This window comes from Lepisosteus platostomus, chromosome 3 (assembly GCF_059453375.1).
Source record: "Lepisosteus platostomus isolate fLepPlt1 chromosome 3, fLepPlt1.hap1, whole genome shotgun sequence".
In the NCBI taxonomy this organism is placed as follows: domain Eukaryota; kingdom Metazoa; phylum Chordata; class Actinopteri; order Semionotiformes; family Lepisosteidae; genus Lepisosteus; species Lepisosteus platostomus.
In genome coordinates, this window is record NC_142613.1 from 58,879,707 (window position 1) to 58,906,985 (window position 27,279).

General features: G+C 38.2%; 2 protein-coding genes across 5 annotated transcripts in view; one reads left to right on the plus strand and one right to left on the minus strand.

Moving 5' to 3' along the window:
* The window catches only part of lpin1a (lipin 1a), a 45,640-nt gene extending 38,274 nt beyond the window's left edge, over positions 1–7,366 (plus strand). For 3 of the 4 annotated variants that reach the window (XM_088626207.1, XM_088626209.1, XM_088626208.1), the window contains 4 exons: positions 328–480; positions 821–935; positions 2,155–2,258; positions 3,241–7,366. In XM_088626207.1, the coding sequence (XP_088482333.1) occupies positions 328–480; positions 821–935; positions 2,155–2,258; positions 3,241–3,400 (532 nt within the window). In that variant the 3' untranslated portion in view covers positions 3,401–7,366. Of the gene's footprint in view, positions 1–327; positions 481–820; positions 936–1,660; positions 1,755–2,154; positions 2,259–3,240 lie in introns of all 4 variants that reach the window. The other variant, XR_015935459.1, reaches the window with a different exon arrangement.
* A 532-nt stretch (positions 7,367–7,898) lies between these two features.
* On the minus strand, positions 7,899–26,641 carry LOC148675160 (adenylate cyclase type 8). Its single transcript, XM_088626210.1, has 19 exons — positions 26,035–26,641; positions 22,766–23,731; positions 21,449–21,598; positions 20,442–20,572; positions 19,223–19,334; positions 18,309–18,436; positions 16,920–17,078; positions 16,564–16,813; positions 15,547–15,723; positions 14,328–14,428; positions 13,999–14,200; positions 13,409–13,510; positions 12,772–12,944; positions 12,139–12,205; positions 11,537–11,695; positions 10,833–10,979; positions 10,514–10,606; positions 9,124–9,238; positions 7,899–8,881 (listed from the first exon to the last, which is right to left on the minus strand). The coding sequence occupies exons 2-19, from the start codon at positions 23,651–23,653 to the stop codon at positions 8,460–8,462; spliced, it is 3,576 nt and encodes a 1,191-aa protein (XP_088482336.1). The 5' UTR covers positions 23,654–23,731; positions 26,035–26,641; the 3' UTR covers positions 7,899–8,459.
* Positions 26,642–27,279: the final 638 nt, after the last annotated feature.

Here is a 27,279-nt window from a genome sequence, read left to right on the forward strand (position 1 = left end):
CAGTCAGACCAAAGCATCCTGTTGACTCACTTTGCATGTTTAACATAAAGCTTGCATTCCCCAACCTTTTAAAAGGTTTTTTTAAACCTTTTCAAAATTTTAAAAGGTTCCATTGTCTTAGGGTATAGTGGATATAGGATATACTGCATTTTCTCAACAAAAGAAAAACTAGTCACCTCTTAGCTAAATACCAAAATGTGTATGTTACTTTTGAAATCTAATTGTGTTTTGTAATTAAGACAAAAAAAAGGTAGAAGGATGGCATAGTGGTAAATGTCTTATGAGCATATCGTATGGTTGTTTGCAGTGCCTTCTGATGTTTTCCAGAAATGGCTATAAATTCCTGTATTGCTCAGCCCGAGCAATTGGAATGGCGGGCATGACAAGGGGCTATCTGCACTGGGTGAATGAGAGGGGCACCATGCTGCCTCAGGGCCCTGTACTGTTGAGTCCAAGCAGCTTGTTCTCAGCTTTGCACAGGCAAGTATTTAATCTCCAGCAATACCCTTTGCACCCCACCCACCGAAACACCATAACCTGTCATTTTCCACTACAACACAATGGACACAGTCTTTCCAAACTGTGTGAGGACACAGTTTATACACCGTGTTTAATATTCCTGCCATGGTTGACAACATAAAGTCGATTCTATCTACAGGAGTCAGGAGTCATTATTAAGACGATTAGCCTTGACACAAATATATGCAGCAAACACTGGCTAGTTTGTTATGCCTTAAAAAGATTGCAGTTATACTCTGTATAGTTTACTCTTTTCACAGTTTTCAGTGATGTAACTGTTTCTTTCTTAAAATCATTACAGGGAAGTGATTGAAAAGAAGCCAGAGAAGTTCAAAATAGAGTGTCTCACAGACATAAAACATTTGTTTTATCCGAACACTCAGCCATTTTATGCCGCTTTTGGGAACAGAGCAACGGTAGGTACAGTAGGAGCAAACAGGACTTCTGGTGCTGGTCCCTAATTGTATTTTAAAGATAAGATTTTAGAATTCATTAACTTAAATGTTTTTAATATTTCTAATATTACATTACATTTAATATGGAACAAGTAATAGGTTTATTCCATGCTGAAAAGAGAAGAAAGAAAACAAAAAGTTTCAGCTGTGGAGCCTTCTTCGGGTGTAAGAAAGATAGGGCAGTCAGCAAAGATAATATAGCACGGGAAAACAAAGGCCAGGAGAGAGGAGGCAGGAGCAGGGGGGAGGGAGAGCGGCCAATCTGCAATTTGCACCACTTGATTGGCCACTCTGCTTCTCCCCTCACCCGAAGAAGGCTCCACAGCCGAAACGTTGTGTTTTCTTTCTTCTCTTTTCAGCATGGAATAAACCTATTACTTGTTCCTTTGCAGCCTGTGCATGCTGACGCAGCTACCCACCTGAACTACTTACATTTAATATTACTTGCTGCTGTTTTGAAGTGTTTGTAACACACAATGTAGCATATTGCATTCTCAGAATTTTGAATTTGCCATTTTCCTAATACAGTATATCACTTAGAATCATGCCCATTGTTATGGGTAATAGTTATAATGAACCACTGAATACAAACAAAGGCTCTGTTTTGGAGGGATGCAATAAGGCAGGACACAGATGGAGCTATGCAGTGTTTATTAAGCTCAGGTTTGGTTTTATGTACTCAACAGAAAAATTGATCAACTATTTAATACACTTCAGAGATGTCAAGTGGATGTAAAGGATGTAAACGACATGCAATATTTTTAATGTCTGAGAAAGAAGGTTAGATTTCTATTATTTCTAAGTCAGTTTTTTTTTTGGGAGATCATTCTGAACTTGTTTTGGTCCCATTCTTCCGATGACAAAAGAGTTTTAAAACTAAATTTCTGCATGACAAGTGATGGAATGAGTTGGGATTCTGTGTGTTGTTGTATTGATAATATCGCATCGAAGTATGTACTGCATAGTGGTCACTGGCTATCAGGGCAATAAGCCATGGTTTTAGTGTTTGTAAATTTACATGTAATACACTGTATAGCTGACTGTGGAGAGTGTTTACAGATTCTCCAAATGGCCACATATTCCGCAGAGCAAAATACTTTGTTTTGCCAAATCAACAATGTAAAAAGACTTTTATCATATCAATGCTCTTAACATTCTTGTTCATAACATATTTTTGTAGGATGTATACTCCTATAAGGAAGTGGGAGTTCCTCTAAACAGAATCTTTACAGTCAATCCAAAAGGTGAACTAATACAAGAGCATGCAAAGACCAACATCTCATCGTAAGTTCAAGCCTTTTCTGTTCTGAGTCTTTCATCTTTTTGTCTCTGAAAAAGCTGCCTTAAACCTTAAATGATAGTGAATGTCATGGTACTTCAGATACCTTGTACACGACCCTGTTTGGTAGAACTTGAGCATCTTGTCATCTTTGTCATTCTTTAGTCATGTTCTATCTCACCAAACATTGTATAAACATAAGCTATGGACATACATTTGTATCTTTCCAAGTGTTTTAATTCATAATGATGTTATTTCTTTTGTTTTTAGTAATACTAAGAGTCATTATATAAAATTTAAAACATACTGTAGGTGTTAAAATCTTACATTTCAGTAATATTTGAAAACAAGTTACAAACTGTGAGATATTACAACCACAACAGATACTGTTGTACATTATTTATCTAAGAACACTCAGTATTAATTTACCTCTTGATTTTTCTTATTAGAATCAAAATAAATATACACAGAAAAACCCAACACCTGAAGAAAGATCCACAACCAAAACGTGTTTTTTTTCTTCTCTTTTCAGCATGGAATAAACCTTTACTTGTTCCAAAAAAAGACTGCTTTCAATTTCAGATTTTTTCTACATGTTAATTTTCCTTGCTAAATTCAAAATAGGTTGGTTTACATACATTCTCAAATGTAGTGCCTGCATGTAACAGTGTAACAGTAACAAAGGGACAAGTAAAGGTTAATTCCATGCTGAAAAGTGAAGAAAAGAAACATGTTTCGGCTGTGGAGCCTTCTTCCTCTTCTGAAGAAGGCTCCACAGTTGAAACATTGTGTTTCTTTCCTTTGCTTGTCAGGGTGGAAAAAACCTTTACTTGTTCCTTTGCAGCCTACACATGCTGACGCATGTTTTGTTGGATTTGGATTTGTTCGATCCCCTTTGGGTAGAGACAAATATTCTGCAATTCATCATCCCTACTGTATGTGACACCCCAGATATAAATCCCACACTCCCAATCATTTTGTTTCCAGATACGTGAGGCTGTGTGAGGTGGTGGACCATGTTTTTCCACTGATGACACGGAAAGATTCCTCGGATTTCCCCTGTTCCGACACTTTCAGCCATTTCAATTACTGGAGGGAGCAGCTGCCTACTGTGGAGAACCAGGACATCCAGCTAGAATCAAGCTGAGCAGGAAAATAACAAGCAGGCATGGAGATCTGCTTTCTAGGTCAAATTGTATTTCTATACCTCTATTCATGGCAAAAGAGCACTTTTCAAATAGATTTTGAAATATATAGAGTACCTTCAATTTCATTTTGAATGCATTTTAACATCTATTGAAGATGCTTTTAACATATAAAAGTTAGCCAGCCTTCTGTACAGTTTCACCAAGGGTTGCACTGCATAAAAAAAAAATTATAGTTTTGATTTGAAAAGTTTAAGCATGTTTCGATTCAAAAGCAGTCAGAAATCTGTTCTATAATCATTATTGCACTGTAACTCATTAAGTGTGATTTAAGCACTGTTGGAGGATGCTGGCAGGACAGACCCCTTTGTGTTTAAGTCTGTGCCAAATGTTCAATTCTGAGAGAGAGATGTACAGAGCTCCCTTCTTTCGTTTCAGTTACTGATTATTGATTTGAGACTCTGTAAGTCTTATTTTCTGTTACTTTATCAGAGAAAGATAAGCATGGCTGTGTAGTTATAATGTAACCAATGCACTTGTAGCAATGGCAATGTTAAAATAATACACTAACACAATACTTTGTAAGACAGATTTAACATCTTTTACATAATTTTACATCTACGTTCACATTGATTTTTAGAAAATCAAATTCTGTGAGGATTAAGTAAATCTTCCTTATATACTGTATGCATCATCATACACAGATGAGGTGTTACACTCTTTTCATTGAATTTTGAGTAGGCGCTGCTTTTGAGTGATACTGTAGATGAAATTAGTTCACTCATAAATGTTGAGTGCTTTGGGCTCCTTCTGGGTGAAAAGCATTTTATAAATAAAAGCAGTTATTATTAAGTGGCAGGCTTTAGAAACTAGTTATAAATCCATGAGACAAAAAGTCTTTCTGCTAAGCATATGAAAAAATAGCTTTAAAGTCAATGTGAAGGAGTGGATGCTGGAGCGCAGTGTACAGTAGATGAATGACAAGGCATAATCTAGTACTACATACAGTATGAGTAAGAAATAATACCATGTCAGTCAGAAAAACTTGATACATTTTCGTGCCTTTGTAGTTATTCCCACAAAGATCAACATTTTTCTCAGAAGCATTTTGGAAGAGAACATCTTTCTGAAACCCTTACATGTTAGTGTTTTTTACAGCTGTTCATATATTTCCTATTAATACTTCTTTTGACTGTATCTATCTCTACATAAGATAATTGTTTTATTTTAATAATGTGTACAGGCTGTCTGTTATACTACAACAGAGTTGTGTAAAATGCATCTGATTATTGAATGCTCTTTCAGTTCAGCTTCAATGTTGATATGACCATTAGTAAGTAAATGAGTATAGGATGGTCTAGTATTGGCTAAAATGTTATTGTCCTGCCATTATAATCCTATTTTGAATATTAACAATCTCAAAATAACAAACTCAGGGGTGCTCCTTATTTTCCATGAGTAACATTCAGGGTTCCAATTGCAATAGATTCTCTAATGTAACAACTTTAAAAAGGATATAGGACTGAAATAGCACAAGACTGTGTCGCCCTGTTGTGATTTTGATTTGTATTACTAAACACAGTGAAATTGAATGCAGTTGTATAATTCCTATTATAAATAACACTGGGTTTGTGTGCTACAGCCATCTTACAAGGTAATGAAGTCTTATTTACAGAGAGTGTACAATGAAAAAGAATTACAACATTTGTGGATGTTCCCTGCACTGTATAAATGGGGGAATATATGCTAAATTAAGGTAAAAACACCATTAATGTCTCCCAGGTATCTACAGTATATCACAGCGTCATATAGATTCATACTTGAAACCTTCTCTAATATGGAAAGACTAAATATTTTGTTACATATTTTATGTGTTTTAAATGTAGTTTGCATATTTAATAGAGACTACAAATTGTTACTGCTTTTTAATGCAAATTGGATCCACCATATATTATACATAGATTACATACTGTACATATATTCATTGTCGAAATGTCCCTCCATTCCAAACTGTATGCATTATTGGAAACCATCTTTTTACACAGTAGTTTTTAAATTATATTTTCCAGTCCTCGGAAAATAAGGGGATCTAATAATAAAGGGTGTTCCCGAACTTACTGTAGATTTTAAGCAAATATACATTACAAATAGTACACAATATTGTGCCTGTTGACATTGTAGCAGGGTGTCATGATGGCACAGTGGTTAGCATTGCTGGCTTGCTGCCATGGAGCCCTGGGTTCATTTCCTGGGGTGCTATCAGCATGGAGATGGTATGTTGGGGATAGTATAACCAGGTGTGCAGGTTTCCTCCCACAGTCCAAAGAAATGTTGGAAGGTTAATTGCCTTCTGAAAACACCCCTGTTGTGCATGTGTGCTCGGCGATGGACTGGTGTCTCGTCCAGCGTGTTCGGCCTTTTGCTGCTTTTGTTGCTTGCCTGCACAGACTCTGGCTACCCCTCAACTCTGTATTATATACAGTGGTTTGAAAATGGATGAATGGACGTAGTAATATAATAGCTGAAGTAATATTAAAGAGGCATTTTCCACTAAGTCCAAATAGTAACAGTACAATATGCTGTGTATTGTGGTTACTTCAAGGTGTTCTTCAGCAACTTACAGAACAGAAAACAACAAGGTGCATGTGACCTCCACTTGCATCCAGCTGGGCAATGCCCAGTTTTTTTTTTATATGGCATGTTCAACATGTAGACTTCTACAATTTTAAAAATGAATGTGGTATAGGAGGACATTTATCTCCCCTCAGTGTATAAAAGATTGATTTATTTTGTAAAATTAAGATGTAATTTATCTTACTGTTCATATGTACATGTACGATTGAGGTTGAAGGGTGTAATCTTGTGAATATCATGTGAAGTTATATACTATAGGTAATCTTATCCTGATTTTATCACATTGATACCTGACCACTATTCATTGCAGACATAGTTTTGCAATATAAAACTTCAGACTAAAATTCTTTCAACAGTATTGTAGTTATGTTTTGTGATACACAAATACACATTATAAATGAAATACTTATTTTTCAAGCCTCTCTAGTCCATAGAGAGAAGTGTGGAACTCCTTACCAACTTTAAGCTCGGGTATAAGTTCAAGATCTCAAATATGGCTGTCTCAACTTCAGAACGTTGAGATTATGCAATCTAAATAATGTAAGCCAGATTTTTTAAATTTTTATATCGATTTGTTTGCTAGTACTATGTTAATGTATTAAGATATTTTTCTGATGTAGTACATAGCTTGACATTTTTACAAATATTGGTTATCTTACATAAAAACATCATCTTAATAATAATAAAATAATAAACATTTCCTGTCTACCCACCCACAAAAAAATTAAACATCTTCCAACTGCATCCACTGGTAACAATGGTAAAAATGGAAAGAAATGTTGCATAAGCTCAGCATCAAAAATGGGCACATGTACTTAACGACATTACAACATCAAGAAACCAGGAGAAACAAATTCTGAGCTGCTGTGAACATGGCATTGTGTACTGGTTCTTATTCAATTGTTACGTATATGGTTGTTATTCATTATTTAGTGTGCCTGTTATTTAAAAAGAATGTAGTCCCCGAATATTATTGGATACATTTCAGAAAAATCCAAAATCCAGATTTCCTTTGGTCGCAGTTTGGGTTTGAGATCCTGTATTGTACACTGAGCAGTTAGTTCATAGTAACACCACAATTTGTAATGATTTCACTTGATGTTCTGCGTTGTTCTATTGATTGTGCAGACCAGTTAGAATGAAAAATATTCTTTCCATGAAAGATCTATGTAATGTGCTTTATATTGCCTTACTCATGGCTGTCAATATTCATGATTTTGTTTTTTGAGATGTACAGTACAGACTGGACATCTATTATGTCGAATGTGCTGAGATCAATGGCATTTATATCTTGCTGTAATAAATGTAACTTCAATAAATGCTAAGACGAATTATCTGCTCGTTTGAATTGAGAGCATGAACCTTAAGCCTATGCTTTACCCCATTGTGTCTCTATTGCTTTTTCTCAAGGTGGCTGCCTTATATGTCAGACAGGGTGAAAATTGCTTTCACTCTCTGATCTTTGTAAAAGAATATCAGCCATTCAACAACAAAAGAAATGTGATCTTTGTGGAAGACCTTTGACAAGAATGAACATGATTGTGAGAAATACTATTTTTTTTAACTCGGAATTAAAAAAAGATGGGTTATCACACCAGGCTAAAGTAAATTTCTCAAGTATCCGCCCAATCGTTCAAATATCTTTCCAAGTAAATTTATTATTGCCTTGACATTGTCTTTGTTTTCCACCCCTATTTTTGTATCACATGAAAATTGAACTAGTTTTCTATTTTGGAATCTTAGTCACTAATATAGATAAATGGGTAAAAATTCCTTCTGGCACACCATTGCTTACTGTATATCTGCCAAATGATTTTATGCTGCTTAATATTATTATTATATTAATATTATATTATAATATTATTAACAAAGTGTGTACATGAAACTCAGATCAACAAGCCCATTTCTTCAATGTGATTATCACAGTCCTTAGGCTTTGGCTAGCTTTCTTTAGAGATTATTATACTCTATAAAACCTAGTGAACACTATAAAACAAAATCTAGAAGGTCACAGTCAATGTCTGAAACATGTCAGATATTCTAAAGTGTTAATGTAAAGGAGAATTATTGACATTATAAACTGTTGATCAGAAACATAAGTGGTTTTACAATTGCAGAAATTTGAAAGTTTCAGTATTGCTCCGGTTACTGTTCTTTTCTCCCACCTCTCAATGGCATGCTTGTAGGCTAATTGGCTACTCTGAATTGTCCGCTTCTGGGATACAGCAGGGCATCCTGTTATAGTGTTATAGTTTATATGAAAAACATTTCCGAATGCAAAAAAAAAACGATTGGGGAAATAACGATTACCTGAACTACATTTGCACCCCCCTCCCATATGTCTGCCCCTTTTTGGGAAAGGAGCACATTCTTCTCGGCGAAGGTCTTGATGTGACCACACAGGCCTCAGGCTCTGGGCTTGAACACTCAGCACTGGGAAGTTTGTCCTGGGAGCTGGAAGCCTCCGTTGGCCTCTCCGTGCTTTTCCCTGCTGTGTGCTTTCACCAGGCCAAACACCACTGCTGCCAGAGTGTGCTTCCCCCCCATGCTCCCCCGGCGGCAGGCCGCTCCCTGACCTAGCGGGCCCGGCTCCTGCGCTGTGCCGCTCACAAAGTAGGTCCGCACCCCTCCCTGCTGTTCGCTGACCCCCTTGACGTAGATCTCGCCCCGGAACTCTAACGCAAAGCCTCGCTCCGCCAGGATGCGGCCTGTCCCCTCTGGCACCTGGATCTGTCCGCTCACCCCTGTGCTCTCCATCCGGCTGGCCACGTTCACCGTCATTCCCCAGATGTCGTACTGTGGCTTCTTGGCACCAATTACTCCAGCGACCACAGGGCCGTGAGTAATTCCTAGTCGTTTCCACCATGAGATAAGAAACAATTACTACAGGCAGTCATACAATAAATAGGAAAGAGGGATGTCACGTGACAGATATGGCCACCAAGACAGAAGAGGAGGTGCTTTATATTGTCTCCACGAGAAGTAAAAACCCCTACAATGAGCTGTACCATTTGGTACTCGGACACTTTTAAATAAATGATCCCTGTTTGTTGAATGAGTGAATTTTGTTAAGATTTACAGGATTACCCACCAACACGCAGCTGGAAGTTGTTGAGAGAGTGCCTGTTAATGAATGTCAACATCTCTTGCATTGCAAAAGCAAAGTGAACCAGTTCACTGACGTGGTGCCATTCATCCACAGTCTCCTTCAGAGAGAATAAGATAAGATGACAAACATGAAGAGACTATTTGGCCTGTCTAATTCATTTAGTTTCTAGTAGCTATTTCTTCCTAGATCTCATCTAGCCATATCTTGAATAAATTTACCTGTCCATATGGATAGTTAGCTTGTTACAGACTCTCACAGCCCTTAGTGACAGGATTAGATTTAGAATTTGATTACTTCAAAGGGGAATACCTAGGCCCTCGAACTATTGGGACTGCAAAGTCAAAGCCAAGCAATTTGTATGCAGTAGGTAATCTTGAAATTAATATAAATGATAAGCAAGCTATTATATACATTTTATTTTTGGGTAATTACAAGTGGTAATATTTGATCATATTCATCTTAAAACAAAAGGAAATTGTGTTCAACCTAGAATAAAATATAGAATATGCTTTTGAGGTAATATTTGCATGATGTTTATGACCTATTGAGGAGCGGTAATTATTCAGGTTTTATAAGGTCTTTCAACTTCAACTGTGCTTGCTTTTTATTCCCAGAATGTTGTTTAGGTTTCATTAGTGGACTCCAACACTGAAGTCAAAGTGAAACAGGCTGTTCACAGATCTTTTATGAGCCTATTTACCCCAAAAAAAACACCTGATCAACGAGTGACACCTGTTAATCAACTGTCCCAATTCCTTAGTTCCTTCAAAATAAAGAGGTTCAGCACTTTCAGTTTGTTTAATTGACCCAAGAGGGTAAACTGAGATTGATCTGATTAAAAATAAAAATAGAAGTTTTACATAGTACTTCAATCATGTTTTCTCAAGAGTAAATATTATTCTTACTGTATTATTATTAGAGTTTGTAATTTAAATCACAATTCAGACTGCACTGTCACAAAACCTTTAAAGGGTCACTGTAGCCACCTGAGTCCTGAGAAAATCTGAACTTTTAGCTTTTTCAGCTAGGTTGGTATCTTAACCAAGTCTCATTTTCCAAGAACAATCTAGTCCTTAAAGAGTTTGTACTGTTTTAGAAACACAATAATACCAAACTTATAATATAACTATAACCATATGTCAACCTATAAAGGCAAAGAGTTGTTTAAAACAAGAATTGAATAACTTTGAATTAATACTTCTCGTAGATATTCCATCATTAAAAATATGCATCATAATAATGAGTCAATAACTAAAAAGGAATGTAATTAAACACTAGAAATATAGTAAATGTAAAACATAATAAATCAGGATGAACTATAATGAATTCACAAGAAAAACTAAAAAAAAGGAAAAAATATAGTGACACTTGCCTGTTTTTCTGGAGAAAGGCCTGATGCAGCCATGTAACAACTCCCAATGGTTTTGATTTTTTCAATATTCTCAAAAGCCTTTTCTCCAAGCAGCTGAATCACATGGGAGTGAATGAGAACAAGGAATGTGACTTCAATGTTATTCTATATGGCTGCACTAAACTCTCAGTATAAAGCAGCTGATGGTGTAATAATCACCTACGGCCCATGGCTGTTCACTTTCAGCAAGATGCAGACAAGCAGGCAACAGACAATAGCGACTTCCCAGCTTATATATCTAGTGAGCACCATAAAGATCCGTGCGAGGTCTGGATCTCACCTCGTCAAAATCAGAGATGATCTCGTTCAGCAGGCGCAAGCACTCCACGCTCTGATTGCTGAGCTCTTTCTGGGTATAGAAATCTGCAAAGCCTGGGATTGAGGCAAACATTACACCCACTTTGTCGTAGGACTGGGAGTATAGATTCTGAAGAACAGAAAAAAAGTGTCACTTCAGACTCAACGAACCAATAAATAGGGATAAACATATGCATGCAATTTCACTTACAGTACCATTCATGCCTGTATCAACAAACAGTGTTTTCCTAATACTTTCTTGTATGTAATAGTGCAGTAGCATCCATATTGCACAAAGAACAACTCCATCCTGCAGGCGTAAGATATTGTGACTTTGAAAGGATCATCTTGAAGTCTCCTGTGGCTCTTGATTCTATACTGTACTATCAATATAGATATTTATCAGCGGAATGAAACTGTTTTTGAAGTGTCTTAAGGTTTTGTCCCAAACCTGAGCAATCAATTAAACAATAAACAATTATTTTGTTTGTTAAGCATATATATGGAGTTTCTCTGAAGATCTTTTACAAATAATTACTCAAAATAGTCACTTAATTTAGGTGTCCTTCACAGAGACCTCTGAAAAAAAAAAACCTTTCACAGAAAATCAGTAAGGGTAACACTGCACGTACTGAGGCATCAATTCGTCACGGCGACAGACTGGGGGTGCGTTTGTTGCCGGGATACCTTATCTTTTCTGTCCCTTTCTAGGAAGTGGCGTGCCACATGGCTGGGCAAGATATTCCGCAGGAGGCTCTCATTGTGTTGTCGTAGCTCCTTCATGTCCTCCACTTCCTGCCGGGCCTGCAGCTGCCAGAGGAAATCCAGCCTTGCTGTTGTCTCCAGCTGAGACATTTGGGGGAAAACCAGGGGTGGTGGTGGGGGATTATGGATGAACAGATGCTCTTGCGTGAAGCTAAAACCTTCTGTGTGGCTACTACCTCTGCCTCTAACCTCCTAATCAAACAGCCATAGTTCCTCCTCAGTATCTGAGCTCTAACTAGATGGCCCAGTGACTCAGTTCTTATAATCAGATGACACTTCATCTCTCCTGTCAGTCCAGTGTAATTCTATAAAATAACAAGCTATCTGGTTTTGCTGTAAAGCTCCTCAGGTCTAGTGCAAACAAAGAAACAAACATACAAAAAGGGGGTCAAAACTACTTGAATCCAAGTATCTATTAATGACCCTCACGTGACAAAAATCATGTCCTTCTGTAATTTGAACTGTAAACTGTTTATCTCAAGTCTACTTGGTATATTCTGACTTCTCTGAAGGTGATGGCTCACCTGTCGGCCATTGTAAAACACAGCTGCAACAAATATGGACATCAACAGCAATGAGATCCCCTTCCTCCTGAGGTAATTGGAGATGCAGCAGTATGAATATAAGGTAACATACTGTAAATTCAGTACAAAACCTGAATGGCTGAGTCAGTTCAGGATTAGTTGTACTAAGCTTCCTTATCTTTTGTTCAGTAGCTCAGCATATTGCTCACTCATTGCTGTAGGTGATACATTCATCAATTTATTTTTCTTTTTTGGTATTTCCTTTGTACATTTACATATATGTGTATATATATTGAAAAACATGAAGATTTCTTTTCAGTTTTATGATGTTAGTATTTGTTTTTCCAGTTCCACTTAATTCAGGAATTCCACAGAAATAAGGACTTCATCTTTAGATGTGACCTTTCTGTGTGAAAGAATGGTAAAAGCGACGTTGTTGAAGCCAATTCCCTGGCTTTTTTCAATAAGCTACTAACTACCAACTGGGCTAGATGGGCTAAATGAGCTCCTCTCGTTTGTAACTGTAGTCGAGTTTTAATAACCTGCAAAAGACCATCGCTACTGTAAAGCCCACTGTGTTGACTTGTTGTATTCTGAAGCGTTGCGAGATTGTAGGAAGGCAGGATAATTAACCTGTCACTGTGATAGAGCCGATCATGGTGAATGAAGAGGTCCTGGAGGGCCACCTCAATCAGGTATGCATACACTGTGATTATCAGAATCAGCACGGCCAACTTCAGCAAGGAGCTGAGTCTCAGGAACACTGCACACGTTACCAAGGCAACCACCCCGCTCAGCACAAAGTACTGTGGAAGGAGAGAAGGACATATACAGTACAACACTTAGTTTTCCAGCCTGCACAGAACCATGGCTCACAGTCCACATTAGATGTGATACTTCCCTTTTTTAAAGCAAAATTATCTCGTGATTCAGCTCTGTTGTCAAGGAGATTTAAGCGTTAAGAAACATAAATCCATGTTGTTAGTATGTCTTGTTATAGACTGTAATGCATTTCAGCCATCAGAAGAAAATGCACTTTCTTCTCTTGAGTTCACCACCATCTACACAATAAACACACATGGATTTGACTTGGTAACTAATAATCTGCTGTCTATTTTATATTATGGAATCCTGCTCTGCATGGCTCCTCCAGTCTGCATACCATCTTAGTCACCCTTGGATTTTATTTACATTATTCAATTCCCCTGCTCTGAGGTGCCTTTTTTAAAGTACTGTACATCTTTCAAAGTGCTATTCGTGGACTTGCTACCTCTGGATGGGTGCAGATGTTGATGGGCCATAGGCTGGCTTTCTGTGTACTGCTCCTGTTGGACATGTCTGTGCCCTCTGCTTCCAAGCTATTGCACCACATCTGGGTAAGAGAGCATCCACGTGAGTACATTATAGTAGAACCTGCTGTCAGATATTATGCTTTCACAATGGTCCTAAAATAGAGCTATCAAAACATTAAAGATAATTCATTTTGAACACAAAGGGGGCATAAATACTGTATGTTTACTGTATCTCAAAAAGGCACATTTGGAAGGTTTCAAAACACATACAGTACCATCAGCTGAACATTAAAATGACTCCCTGTGAAAGCCTCTGGTTTTGAATAATACAGACATTTGCTAATGGGTGCTCACCAAGGATGCTCAAGTGAGTTTGCAGCACTTCTTTACAACTGTACACAATCCCTGGGCTTTGCTAATGGAATATCTTTTCTGTAGATATTTCTTAATATGCATATTATAGACAAGAGCAGATATGATGCGTGAATTGTTACTGAAGCATTTGCACAGTGAGCAGCAATAACTGATTAATGTTGTCCTGTGATTCTGGAGAATGGAAGGGACTCACAATGTTGCAGGAGGCCACTCCACAGTTGATAATGATGGCAAAGAGAGTGAGGAGATTGCGGGCACCCTTGGTTTCATGGATCCAGCAACAGAGCTGCTGCAGAGCTGCAGGAGAACACTTGAATTCCTCCGCCATGGTTACCAGCAGCATGACCATGTAGGCCAGGAGGAAGAGGGTGAACTGAACCACCATGGCAGACACCCTGAGTTAAGGGAGACAGTGTTCCAATGGAACAGGTTTTTTATCTTCTTTTTACAACGTTGAGCTTCAAAGAAAGCACAATGTGGAAACAATGTTTTTGAAGTTGATGGTGATGCTAGTTTACTCACTGAGGGGCAGGGATGAGGCCTTGCACTGCCATGATGATCAGCAGTATGAGGAAAGAACACACCAGATTTGACTTGAACATCTCATCTCGCATGTGGTTGAACTGGAAGAACAGACAGAAAGTTGCAAATCGCAAGGTTGTGTAATATATATGATCACTCCCTTCAGCGTCCTCCTTCAGAACTCTCCTCTGAACAAGAGTCTTGTATTTTAGAGGACACAACCTGGATAAAAAACAACCTTTTACTTTAATAAAAAAAAAATCAACTTTGGACAGAAGGGACAGGACCAAATTGGAAGAGATTTAATTTCAATAAGCAATCCAAATAAAACAAGATTATACCACTCTCTCACAGGATACAGTATGTTGGCTTTGTGTAGAAATGGCAATTATTAGTAGTACCCGTAGAAGATTTACACACCCTATCCAAAGTAACATTTTAATTACCAAAGATCCTAAAATCCATACAAATCAAAACAGATTTTAATTCACCTTTATATACAGTACACATTATAACATACTGCACAAACTCCAAGCTGGAGCTAATAAAACTTGTTGCATGACTTGGAAGACAATTGGTTGCACCAGAGCTAGCTTACAATTGCTGTTACTAAGCGATGTGGACACTTATCCAACCCATTTTTCTATGTTTTCGTGTTTAATTACTTTTCAGATTGAACATTTGTTTTTCACCTGGACGTTGTGTGTTGGAATGTGTAAAAGGTAGTACGATAAATTCTTGATTTCAATATTTTTGAGACACAATATACCGTATGTTACTTTGGAAGGGATGTGTAGACTTTCTATAGGGAGTGTTAATACTGTAACTCAGTACAGAAAATGCATACGAAGGGTTTTATTTTGAATTTCACACATTTTCATATTTCATATTTTTAACATAAATAATGTGGTTACGCTTAAATACGTAGGATGCCTCAGGATGCATAGGCTGCAAAGGAACAGGTCAAGACTCAGAAACACAGCATTTCAGCTGTGGAGCTTTCTTCAGGTGTGAAGGAGAGAGAGCAATATGGTGGGGATGTCATTTTCCAAGCAAATTTCCAAGTTAGAGAATACAACATATTCCTTGCTCTTGATATTTTGACTGAAATAGGCACTCAGGAACATCTGGGGCCTGTCCTTTTTAAAACACCTAAATTCTGCTGGCTACCTTTTCTTTCTCAGCCACTGTCCTTAACGCACAGCCATGCTTTGCATACCTTGGCTTCAACATGCGCATCCTTGAAGACTAGAGTGACAGGAGTGATGTGTTCTTGTCGAACACGCTCGCTGCTCCTCTCTCCTATGGCGTGCTGAATACGCTTGTTGATTTCCTGTGAATACAAGCGTTTGGGTGCCAGTGGGCCCCTTGAGTCACTCATGAATGTAGCCAAAATCTGTAGACAGATACCAACATTTTGAAATTATTATTGATTGTCTAGTAGCTCAAAAGGCTGCTTAGAGTATCAGTTTTGTTTTTTGAAAAAAGGAAGTGTATCCTAAGAAGACCTTCTCTTGTCTTGACTTTATAATTATAACTGATGAGATTTATATATTTTTTAATTTTTTGTCAATTTGTCATGGAATCCTTTTCAAGGTCAGCCTCATAACAAGATGTTATGTGCTTATATTTTATTTTATAATGCTTTATATTGTACTTTATCCTTTATCATGGATTTGGACTGTATATGTTGAGTGCATGTTATTAAGAAATGATTTAATGCCAGCCACATGCAATTATTTTACAAGGACTGGCAATTAAATCTGCCAGGTTAATTCTGTCCCTAAGAAACATGACTACAGACCTGAATTGCCATTTAAAAATCAGTGGAGAACCTACATTCGCCTAAACTGAAAGTAATATTGAACGCGACTTCCTTACACTCCTAGTTTTGTGGAAAGATGTAGAGTGATGTTTAAGATCTACAGGTTTTGTTGACATGCCTAAAAATTCTTAAATAACAGAAACCTATGGTTAAAGAGACCTACCGTCTTCTTCAGGAAAAGCTATATTCTTCTCTGTACTGGCATTTCAGGGCTTTATCTGGCTTGAGATCCAGTCAAACACTTTAGCAAAGAGAGTCAATGGTTTTGCATCAGTGGAGATATGAACTTATATTTGAGGATGAAATCACAATGCAAATTAATTATTACAGTTCAATCAGATAAAACAAATGGATTAGTTCACTGTGTTACTTCACTGTTAAGCAGAATGTCTTTTTGAGAGCAGCACTCACACAGCTCGTGCCAGTAATGTTCCTGAAGGGCACCTCTGGGCTCCAAGGGGTCTCCATGGTTCTGTGCTGCTGCCCTGCGCCATCTGGGACTCCAGGTGGCTCCTGGTCCAAGGGTGGCTCAGTGTGGCGAATGAAAAAGGTGTCAATGTTGTGTTTGCGGAGGAACTCGTTCCTCTCCTGCCCATGGCCCTCCTCCGTCTCATAAACACCCCCTAAGCTATCCAAAGTGTCCCTGGAGATGTGGATTCTCCTGTAGATAAGAAAGGGAGGGGCTAGGAACTTCCTGAATCTTTTTCATGACTATTAGATGGAGGCTACATGAAGTCAGGCTGCTTTTATCTCCTCATGCCGCTTACCCAGGGATGCCTCCTGCCTCCAGCATGTTCGCCACAACCACATCCCAAGACCAGACATCAAACTGCCACTTCTGCAGCCCCAGGACCCCACAGAGCACGGAGCCTGAGTGGATACCGATGCGCATGTCCACAGCATGGTCCAGTTGTTTCTGTACATCCCTGAGGGACAAAGCCACCAACGAAATCACATCTCTGTCTCGTAATAATAAATGATATTTCATTATAGCAAATGAGATTAACCCTGGTCCTGGAGACCCCATTCTAGCAGGATTTGTAGGTGACCATTAAAATCACCAGTTTCTAAAGATGTGGCTTAGTTCCAATGCAATCATATATGCAGGTGATCTGGGAGGGGACCTACTGCAACAGTCTTCATGCTTCCACCTGCCCCACTACACAGAAGATAAGGCAGAGATGTACTGTAGGAGACTTCCTAGTGAATTAAGGTGGAATGTTAGGGAGGCCAGGATTTTCAAGCCTACTGTAGAATTTAGCCTGGACACCAGGGTTAACCATCATACACTTAGGGACAGTGTCCCCTGGTGGATTTTTGATGACCTTAGTTCTATGTCTAATTTGAAGGATGGCAATTCCTGCTGCAGTGTCCATACTGTGCACCATACTGGGTCATTCTTTTATAATTGGGTATATGATTTACTGGATATATGGGTATATGTAGGTATAGTACTGGTATATGCTTTCCAAGAGTGCCACCTACTGGTCCACTAACACCACTTGCAGCAGCATCCTGGTTGTCCTTGGAGGTCCCTGATCTGACCTGTGCTGACTTTTTTGCTGTGCAAACCCCTGCAGGCAAGCTATATCCTCATTAGATAACCGACAATGATAGTGCAGAGTACTACAAATGTGTTTGTGTTATACATAATGCTTTTTTCAACTTGTTAATTTGTCGTCAGATAAATTAAATGATACAGCATCTTTAATAAAGATTCCACAGACTATCAAGCCTTAATTATTTTAGATTTCTTCATTTGTGGGGACTGTTAAGTAATGAATTAGGCAATGAAAGTACTCATTAAATCTAAGTGTACAGTAGGTTTCCTTGGGCAGATGTAGCCATTAAATAAATTAATGCATAAATAATCTAAACACTATATGATAGACAGAAAGAGCCAAAGTGATCTATTCAGTTTTACTCAATTTATATTGCCAGTGTCACAAGACTGTACGTTTTATGAAGAAAAGCTGTGTTTTAAAGCATTTGAACATTAAATGTGCTTTTGTTATGTGTAACAGCTGAGATACAAATAAGATAGTTAGCTACAGGCAGTTTACCGTATTGCTGTTGTTGTTTAAGAAAGCCGGAGCGTTAAAGGATTGGAAGGACGAGTGAATGGTGAGAATGTGGTAGCAAAGAGAAAAACTCACCTTAAAGTGTTAATCATTGCTAGCCCCATTTCCACACAGCAGCGGGCGTGGGTGCTCTGTGGTTTGGGCACACCTGAAACGCAGTAGTAGCAGTCTCCCAGAATTTTTATTCTCATGCAGTGGCGCTCCTGTCATGCAGATGAAACAAGACCAACCAGACAGCAGACAAAAAGTATATGTGATTCACCACAGCAAATTGATAGTGAACAGACAGCAGAGTTTTTAATATGTGCATAGCCAGTGTAACGCAAAAAATAAAAAATACTTATCATTAACAATAATATTTACAATTGGTGACTACGCAGACGTTCCTTGCAGGGGTTCCAGAGATATTCCAATATTTCTATTTATACTACTTTCATTTTCTTTTTTTAGATATAATTGGACCCTTATTCCAATTCCTTATTTCCCTCATGACGCCAGGTAAAATAACTAAAATCTTGCTTAAAACACCCTGTAGCATGAGGTTATGTATCTTTTTTTAAGTTGACAAAAGTTGTCTGAAACAATTGTTTGTACAAGTACAACAAACCTTCATAGTGAGAATGAAGGAATATGTAGCAGACGGATGAAGGTGGTACTGTTTCCGTAGTTCAGACAAACCCTAATTGAGGCAATGGAGGGGTGTCATTTGAATGAGTTTGTTTTATTGGCTTAAGTAACCTGACTAAGGGGAATGGAAACTTGGACATGGGGAACGAGGCCATTGGAACCCCCCTTCAACAAGGAATGAGTTAGGGAGCTGCTGCAAGAGTGAAGATGGGGCAGAGGGACGAATGCGAGAATGGGTTGCAAAACGCACGGCTGAGTTAACCAGCACAGTGATATTTAGACAGACTGTAGATAGGTGGAAGCAGACGAGAAAGAGATTGACCATTTGTGTCATCATTTCTCCTGTTGTTGTGCTTGCTCACCTCAGTCAGGTGATCGAAGCGGCCAAACAGTTCATTTAGTATCCGCACAAGTTCTTGAGCCGAGAGAGTCATAGACAAGGCAGTGAAGCCTTTGATGTCTGCAAATAAGATGCTGTAACATTCAGGTAAATAAAGGGAAAGGAGAGAGAAAAGAAATGACAGACACTGGAAGCATATAAAGAGTGACGCACACAGCTCCACTCTGTTGATGAATGTATTGCTCATCAGCTTTGTAAATAATCATGCAATGATCAAATTTATTTTCAGCAGAAAACACTTCCATGCCTTACTCGAAGAAGGAGTTCCTCGATATCTGAAACAGCTTCTGGAAGAGCACATTTTAATCTAAATCCTTGTCTTGAACACCTTACCGAGTCTCCAGTAGTATCTGTGTGCACATTTTAAGTGCTATGTGTTTATCGTGCCAGCAGGGGTCACCTGTTGCCTAGTCATGGACATTTGTACTGTGCAATGCTTGGTGTTTTACCAGCATACTATATACCCATATACAAATTAATCTCAGCAACTATTCTTATTTCCCACATGTATTAAGAATAAAATATCATAAAATATAAAGCATCAAATATCTGAGGATTGGCATCCTGTTCAGTATGCACCCTGCCTTGAGCCCAATTCTTGCCAGGATAAGCGCCTCTGTGACCCTGAATTGGAAGAAGCAGTTAGAAAATGGATGGAAGGATAATGTACAAACCTTATACTTCAGGACATTAAATTAAAGGAATTATTTATTTTAACATAGCTAAGTTACTTCATCCATGATCAGAAATCTGCTGATTTGGTAACAGCCTTTACTTAACCTCAGGGCTCAAGGTGAAACTGTACCCTGGATGGATTGGCGGCCAGTTTGTTTCAGGACACTCACCAGCATGAATTAGAGTCTCCATTTAACAAAGGGAGATTAGTTAACATGCAAATCTACAAGGTAGGCACCCCCATTTTCAACCACACCCAGGACCCAAGTGATGGCAGGCATTCAAGGCTAATCACAATGTTACCATTCCTCCCTAAATAGCTAATTACAACTTAATATTAAGTACTCTTACATAAATTTACTCAATGTTCTTATCTTGTGGCAATTATATCTGTTTAGATTAGTTTTATGGTTGTTTACTTTTTTGCGAGGGGGAGAGTGGTGTAGTGAGGGATGGGGCGGTCTGTGGAAGATGCCTACCCTTGTGGCAGAGGGTACCCAACCTACCTGACATCCTTGTACTGGTGGATGTAGATCTTGTGGACCTGCTGAGGTAGCTGCTCATCCTCTGTGTTGCTCATGTCTGCTATCATCTCCAAAGCCACAAACTGAGGCAGTATTGAGAGTACAAGCCTTTCCTTCAAAGACATACAGCAAGTTCTATTAATCATAGTGCATACTGTACATCAGACAGACTACTTTCCTCTTACTCTTCTGGAATACAGACTATGTGAAACATGCATAAAAGTACTTCAAGATGGCATGCAAAAAATGCTTCAAGAAAGTAATTCTTGTGATTCCTTTAAAATAGCATTGTAGGCCCATAAGACAGGCTACCACACAAATGATTCTGAACACTCCCCCTTTTTTATACAATACCTTTTCTTCAGGTAAGGGCAGTTCTGTACTTATAGCTAAATTAACACGTGCTACATATTTCTTTTTTTTAAAACGTCAATAAATATTTACAGTAATTGAAGAAAAAGTGCTACCATCTACTAATGTAGCATCCACTGTGCAGACATATTGTTATCACCAAAAATGAAGCAGATGGACAAATGACAAAGTATGATCTCTAGCCACAAGATGAAGTTAAATGTTTTGAAGAATTTGTACTGTATACAAGTGCCATTCTGTGCAGTGGGGGATACCTTTTATGGTAATTAGCTTTCTGTTGAGGTTCTCAGGATCTCTAGAGTTGTACTATATGAAGAAAATAAACTGTAAAACTATAAAAATAAACTATAAGTTGTTCTATAGGAATAAAATATTTTGATTTGTAGAGTATTATAATTACCAATTTTTTCTCATTCCATAATCATTTACCTCTGGTTTTGTTATGGTGCACAGGACACGCAACACATTAAGTATAGTGAATCACCATGTTCCCCGCCCCCCCAGCATACATACAGTATTAACACTGACACTGATTAAACATATACAGTACCATCAAGGAAGGAAATGGATTCAGTCCCATTCGGTTTATTACATCCCTTCCACTCTCTCCTCAATACCTGTCTCTGATTCTCTTGCTCCAGTTGAATTCTGCCTTCAATACAGCGGCGAGTCTCCAGAAACGCTTGTCTCTGTGCTCTATCAGACAGGTAGTGGACAAAGAGACCTGCTGTGTTCATGCCCATGTAGAGTAGACCCTTGGCTAATACCTGCAGAAACTCACAAAGGAAGAGAATGAAAATCCAGTGGCTTATGCAGCAAGCAGTAACCCATTTTCACCGGCATGGTATACTCAGGGTGTTTGGTTATACTGTAATTCTACTCACTTAAAATTAAGAACACTGTTTTCAATAAAATTGGACAATTGAGTGTCACGTTATAGTAATATATAGTGAATCAGCTTGAAAGTCTATCACGCAGACACATACTGTAATATAAGCAATTTTCAGACAAGAATTTATAAAGGAAGATTTATAGCAATCATAAGATCTCTGAGTTTGCTAACAAGTCTGATGTTGCAGCCCATGATTTATAAGCATGTGTGGCACATCTATCACATTTAGCAGCTCATATAAATTCATCTTTTCTATTGCACTGAGTTTCAGGAAATTAATTTGAACAAGAAAGATTCATCTTGATACTCTTGTTGCAATTTAAGCAATTGCAGACATCATTCAGTATTTGTATTCTAATGCTGAGAATTATTATAAATTCTAAAACAATTATAGTACCCACAGTGCCTTGCAAAAGTACTCATACCCCTGCAATGTCTCCTTGCTGCCTGAACTTGAAATTGTGACTCTTTTAAGTAAGGCTTTATTTCTATTATCTATCAAATCTAGATTTTTGAAGCTGAAATTTCCTCTGAGACTTCTGCATCTATCTGAAATGCATCTGTCTCTGTATCTGTTTGAATGAAAACATAAATGAAGACGACTCATCTCAAATCTCAAGTGTAATATAATGCAAACCAGGTGAACAGGTTTATGGTCAGATGAGACAGAAATTGATCATTTCTGTCTTCATACAAAGAATTATGTCTGGCACAAGCCCAGCACAGCACATCACCCCGTGAGCATTATCCCAATTATCACATATACAGTAGTCATGCTGGTTCCCCTCCATAGGATTCAGGACTTATTCACTTCAATGGTTCAATTAAGTCATGAAGGACTGGGAGGGAATGAAACCAGAAAGACACATAAGAACTCCAGGATTAGTGTTGCCTACACCTGATCTATAACACACCAGGAGAATGATATCAGTCTTATTAACATTTGAAGAAACAAAAGCAGATTTATTTTTTTTCTAAACACCCCGCAAATAAAGCCTCAATGTGAGCTTGTTAGACAAAAAGAAGTGTTAGAGTTAGCCACCTTCCTGAAGAGAGCTGCTTCATTAAAGTTTTTGATGGTCTCCACCAGCAGATGCAGAGAAGATGTCAATGACCCTGTACAGATGGACCACAGCAGAGGGATGGGTAACAATGTGTAGGTGGCAAAAAGGGAGAAGAGGACATACCAAGACTCATCCTTCTCCAGCCCACACCCCACCCCCCCAAGCACCTGTATGGTCTGAGACAGCCAGCTGGTCAGACCAGCATAACGGAGGAACTGAGGAGAAGTTGCTCCCTTGCAAGTCATCGCTAAGATACACAAGATGGCACCCAAGGCCATAAACAGTCCTGCCAGCCCTCCTTGGACAGAATCCACCACCCCGGGGGTGACCAGCAGGTAAATAAAGATGATGTGGAGTTTGGTGACAATGTCAATGATGTTGGTGACGATGAGAGAGGTCCTCCGCTGGCACGAGGAGTAACACTGGTAGAATCTCTCCAGGTCCTCGGACTTAAAGGTGTGGTGCAAAGTGGGTAGAAAAACACCCTTGACAGTTGAACCCCAGCTGACAAAGAAGTCCGCATCGCTCATGGAGTCGCTGAGGGAGGTGCTCTTCTGTGTGCTAGTAGAGCCCCCCTCTCCAGAGGGGTGCACTCGAGTGGTGGATGACCATCTTTTGGAGCCCTGGCCCCTGGAGACCTTGTTCCGAATCTGCCTGTTGATGTCGTTGATGCACTCGTCCGTAACGGTGATCTTGCGTGTCGGCTCCACTCCACCCTGGCTGCAGAGCTCCTGCTGCCCTACAATGTGCTTGACGGCGTTTTGCCAGAGCAGCCTCTTGAGCTTCAGGTTGAAGGGAGGGAGGCTTGGGAGGGACTGCTGTAAGTCCCTATCACTGGAGGTCCTTGGCTTCTCAGACGCTCCCATTCTCAGGCTTCATGATCTACCGCCGACTGCTTGAAGCTCGGAGATATTGGAATGTTCATGCTGCTGTCTTATTGAATCCTATAGTGAAGAACAAAGCAGATTGTTAGCAAATATATATATATAAATATTCCATTCTACCAGGAAAGAAACTGTACCCCAGGCAGAGGCAGTCTGAGTTTTCAGGTTTTCAGCTGCCACAGAAACTCATATTACAATATGTACATTGGGTGTAGAAAGTATTGACTTTTTATGAAAAACAGAAAAATCCAGCTTGGATAAGTATTCAACCACTCCACGCTTCAGTGTGGGAAATATTTATGATACATTCTAAGCCTTTAAGGGTTTTATTTTGCCTCTTGACTGCTTCACTGATCAAAGTTCTTCTTGCCTTGCAGTTGTGGGGGACGATCTTGTCATTCAATGACATTCTGGTTAGTTTCATGTGTCCTCCACTTCCTGATGATTGATTTAACAGTGCTTCATGGAATACTTAGTGCCTGTGAAATCTTTTCACATCTCTCACCTTACTTGTATCAGTCCACATCTTTGTTCCTTAGTTGTTGCAGAAGCTCCTTTATTTTTATTTTGCTTTTTATGCAATGTCCAACACTGAAAACTCACACTGACAGGTGCATTTAGCCTCACAAAGATAGATGTTTTTAAACGGAATGGTTAACCACTTTAATTGCACTGAGGTAGATTGTAATCAACATACTGTGTAAATTCTGAAGGCAACTGGTTGAGGCAGAGAGTTAATGCTAAGAGGGTGAATACTGTTCCAATGAAGAATATTTAGGGTTCACAATTTTTTTTTGTCATTGTACACATTATTAATGTGTTTAAAAGTCTGGAACTTATTATAGAGGTTATCGTATGGATCTAAAGGGAACAAATATGCAAGTCTATAGAGTTTTCCAGTTCTAATACAAGAAAATTGTCAATGTCAATTGGTGAAATATACTGTAATGTTGATCAATACTTTTACACACATTCTATATTGCACTGTCAGAAAAAACCTTACCTTCCAAGGGTGAAGTTTTTAAATCAGAACAATTTATGGTAGGTGATGTGAATTCACATCACTTGGATTATTACTAGAATAATACCTTTCAAGTTTAGAATAAACTACCCAAACATTTTTTTTAAAAAGAGCTGCGCACATTACAAGGTACAGTATGCTTTTACAGGCAGGCGATTTAGACCTGGTATCGCCATATAAAGTATTATTACTGCAGCCTTTGTAGTGCAGTTCTAAAGCAGTTATAACTAGAGTATGATGAAACCTACCAATTTTCAAATCAGTTACTGCAGCTGTTCCCAAGATAATGGTAGTTTAAATTTTGCTAATAAAAAGGTTGTCTGCCATGTGTTATGGTTTATTCAGGAACACCCCTTTGCCAAGTGTATTGTTAGGTGTTGTTAGGTGTATTTTTAGCAGACTGATACAAGCCTGGAGATACAGTTAAAAGGCTAGACAGTCCTTGAGCAAGAGAAGTTCAAGCAGTTCATAACTGATGTGGATGAGGATGAGGAAAATAGTGGTAGCAACCTGTATGGAGTAGCTTTGGTTCTTCAGGAAATCTGCCAGAGGGAAAGATTCAATTTGCTTGGTGCTAAAATAAATTAAATTGAACTGCATTTTGTTTGGAGCCACAAAATGGTTCCGCTATCTTGGTGAGGGTATAATAAAAATATAAAATAAACCATGTTAGAATGGATTGGCCCAAAATGTTTTAAAGAGTGAGATGTATACTATACTGCTATATACTGTAGTTATATAGTATATAGTATATAGTATATAGTATATAGTTATGTAGTATAATGAAACAATGAAAAATAAATTTCAGTCAGGTAACTATACTGGTTTCTATAGGAACTCCATGTAATTTCATATACACAAGTACATCAGTAGTATGCACATATGATATTATATGATTTATTTTGGCAATTCAATAACAAAGACATACAGTACTCTTTTAAATTACCCCTTGAAAAGAAACAGATCCCCAACTGTGTTCCTAAAGTTTTATAAGGTTGTTGCCAAGGATTGGGAGCGCTTATTAGTAATTGTATTAAATAAATAATTTGCTCAGTTAATGAAATCCTGTTCCATATGAAATGTTACTTTGCTTGACTGGTGGTCTTTAGTAATAATATAAGAAAGGCTTTCTAGCAGTAATACATAATAAAAGCCAAAACTTAACTTTCTACCGTTTGAAGGCATTCTTATATAGTTTAAAAATGTAAGAATGTAACAATACAGAATGTAAATGATAAACTTTTGATTAGTGCAAACACATCTTATATATACATAAACATTTAGCATTTTTTAATTTCATTACTCCTCCTGAGAACAATGATAGATTTATTATAATGCTTACCTGTGTTAAGGAGTGAAAGTCCATGATGAAAAGTCTGTACCTTTCCATGCATTCAAATCCAGTATTTCCTGCATTCCATTTGATCATGATGATTCCAGAGAGTTAGAAAACCCACATGTGATTAGAGTGCAGTGACTCATCTTCTTCAAGATTGTCTCATATTTTAATTTACCTTTACCCATTAAGTTACAGACGTTTACGGAACCAATAATGTTATTTGAGGTTTTTAATTTATATTTTAATTCTCTTGAATTACAGAAGACATCTGCTTGAGAATGTCTTCAAGCATCAGACTCAGACACACTAAAAAGCTGCTCTACAGAGAACCCTGTTAACCTTGAATTTGGCTTTGATTCTCACAATAGCATTTGATGTCTTCAGCCTCAGGCCAGATGGTAAAAGCTGCCTTTTTGACCTCTGTATTACTAGCTGGTAGATTGAAGCAAGCTGTTGAGGTTAATCTGCCTTGAGCTTTCAATGTACAATGAGATGTGAAAACATCCTGATGGGAGAAAAGAATGACTTAGATCTCAGTGAACAGAAAAAAATCCTACTAATGAATGACTGTAGTCACAGGAATCAAAATGACTAAGTAATAGAATTACTATATTTTACTATAGAACAGCTACTGTATATTGGAGAAGAGCATATTGTACGTGACTCCACATGGCGCTAAGTACATCATCATATCATAAAGGTAACAAATGTATATGGTGTACAGCACTTAACAAGATTTCAAATGCAAAAGTGCATTCTTCTTTTTAATTCCGGATGATGGCAAAATTCCAATTTTATTGCTTTGGCTTGCACAAACTCTCTCCAGCACTAACATAAATTGTAATGGCAATATGACATGCTGTGACTCATCTTTGCTGGAAGGAGAGATCCATCTATCCAACAGGGGAGTAGAGGCTCAAAGGCTGCCTTTGAAATCACAGGGGCGTCACTATGTACTTGCCCTGTTGTGCTCTGCTTATTTGTAAATGTCAGCTACACTGGATTATAACATGAACTAGTGATATCTAGATTATAGGACAAAGACTGTGCTGAATTCTTCAAAAACCCTACTATATTTAATTTGACCAATTTCTTGGCTTTTCTCATCATAGAAAGGCAAGCGCTTGAACTGAGAATTAAGATACGATCACTTTATTAGCCATATACAATTTTGTTGCATTAGGAATTAATCAAATTAGTTATTAAATAGAAAACAAAGGGTCCAGATTAGAAGTTAATATTCAAATT

Bases quoted from the DNA above. Each gene is read 5' to 3' on its own strand.
- LOC148675160 (XM_088626210.1), bottom strand. From the start codon at position 23,653: ATGGGAGCGTCTGAGAAGCCAAGGACCTCCAGTGATAGGGACTTACAG. The intron at 12,945-13,408 runs GTAGCAAGTCCA...CTCCTTCCACAG, and splicing joins ACATCTGCACCCATCCAGAG to TACTTTGTGCTGAGCGGGGT. The intron at 10,980-11,536 runs GTATCCCGGCAA...TCTGTTCTTCAG, and splicing joins AAAGGGACAGAAAAGATAAG to AATCTATACTCCCAGTCCTA.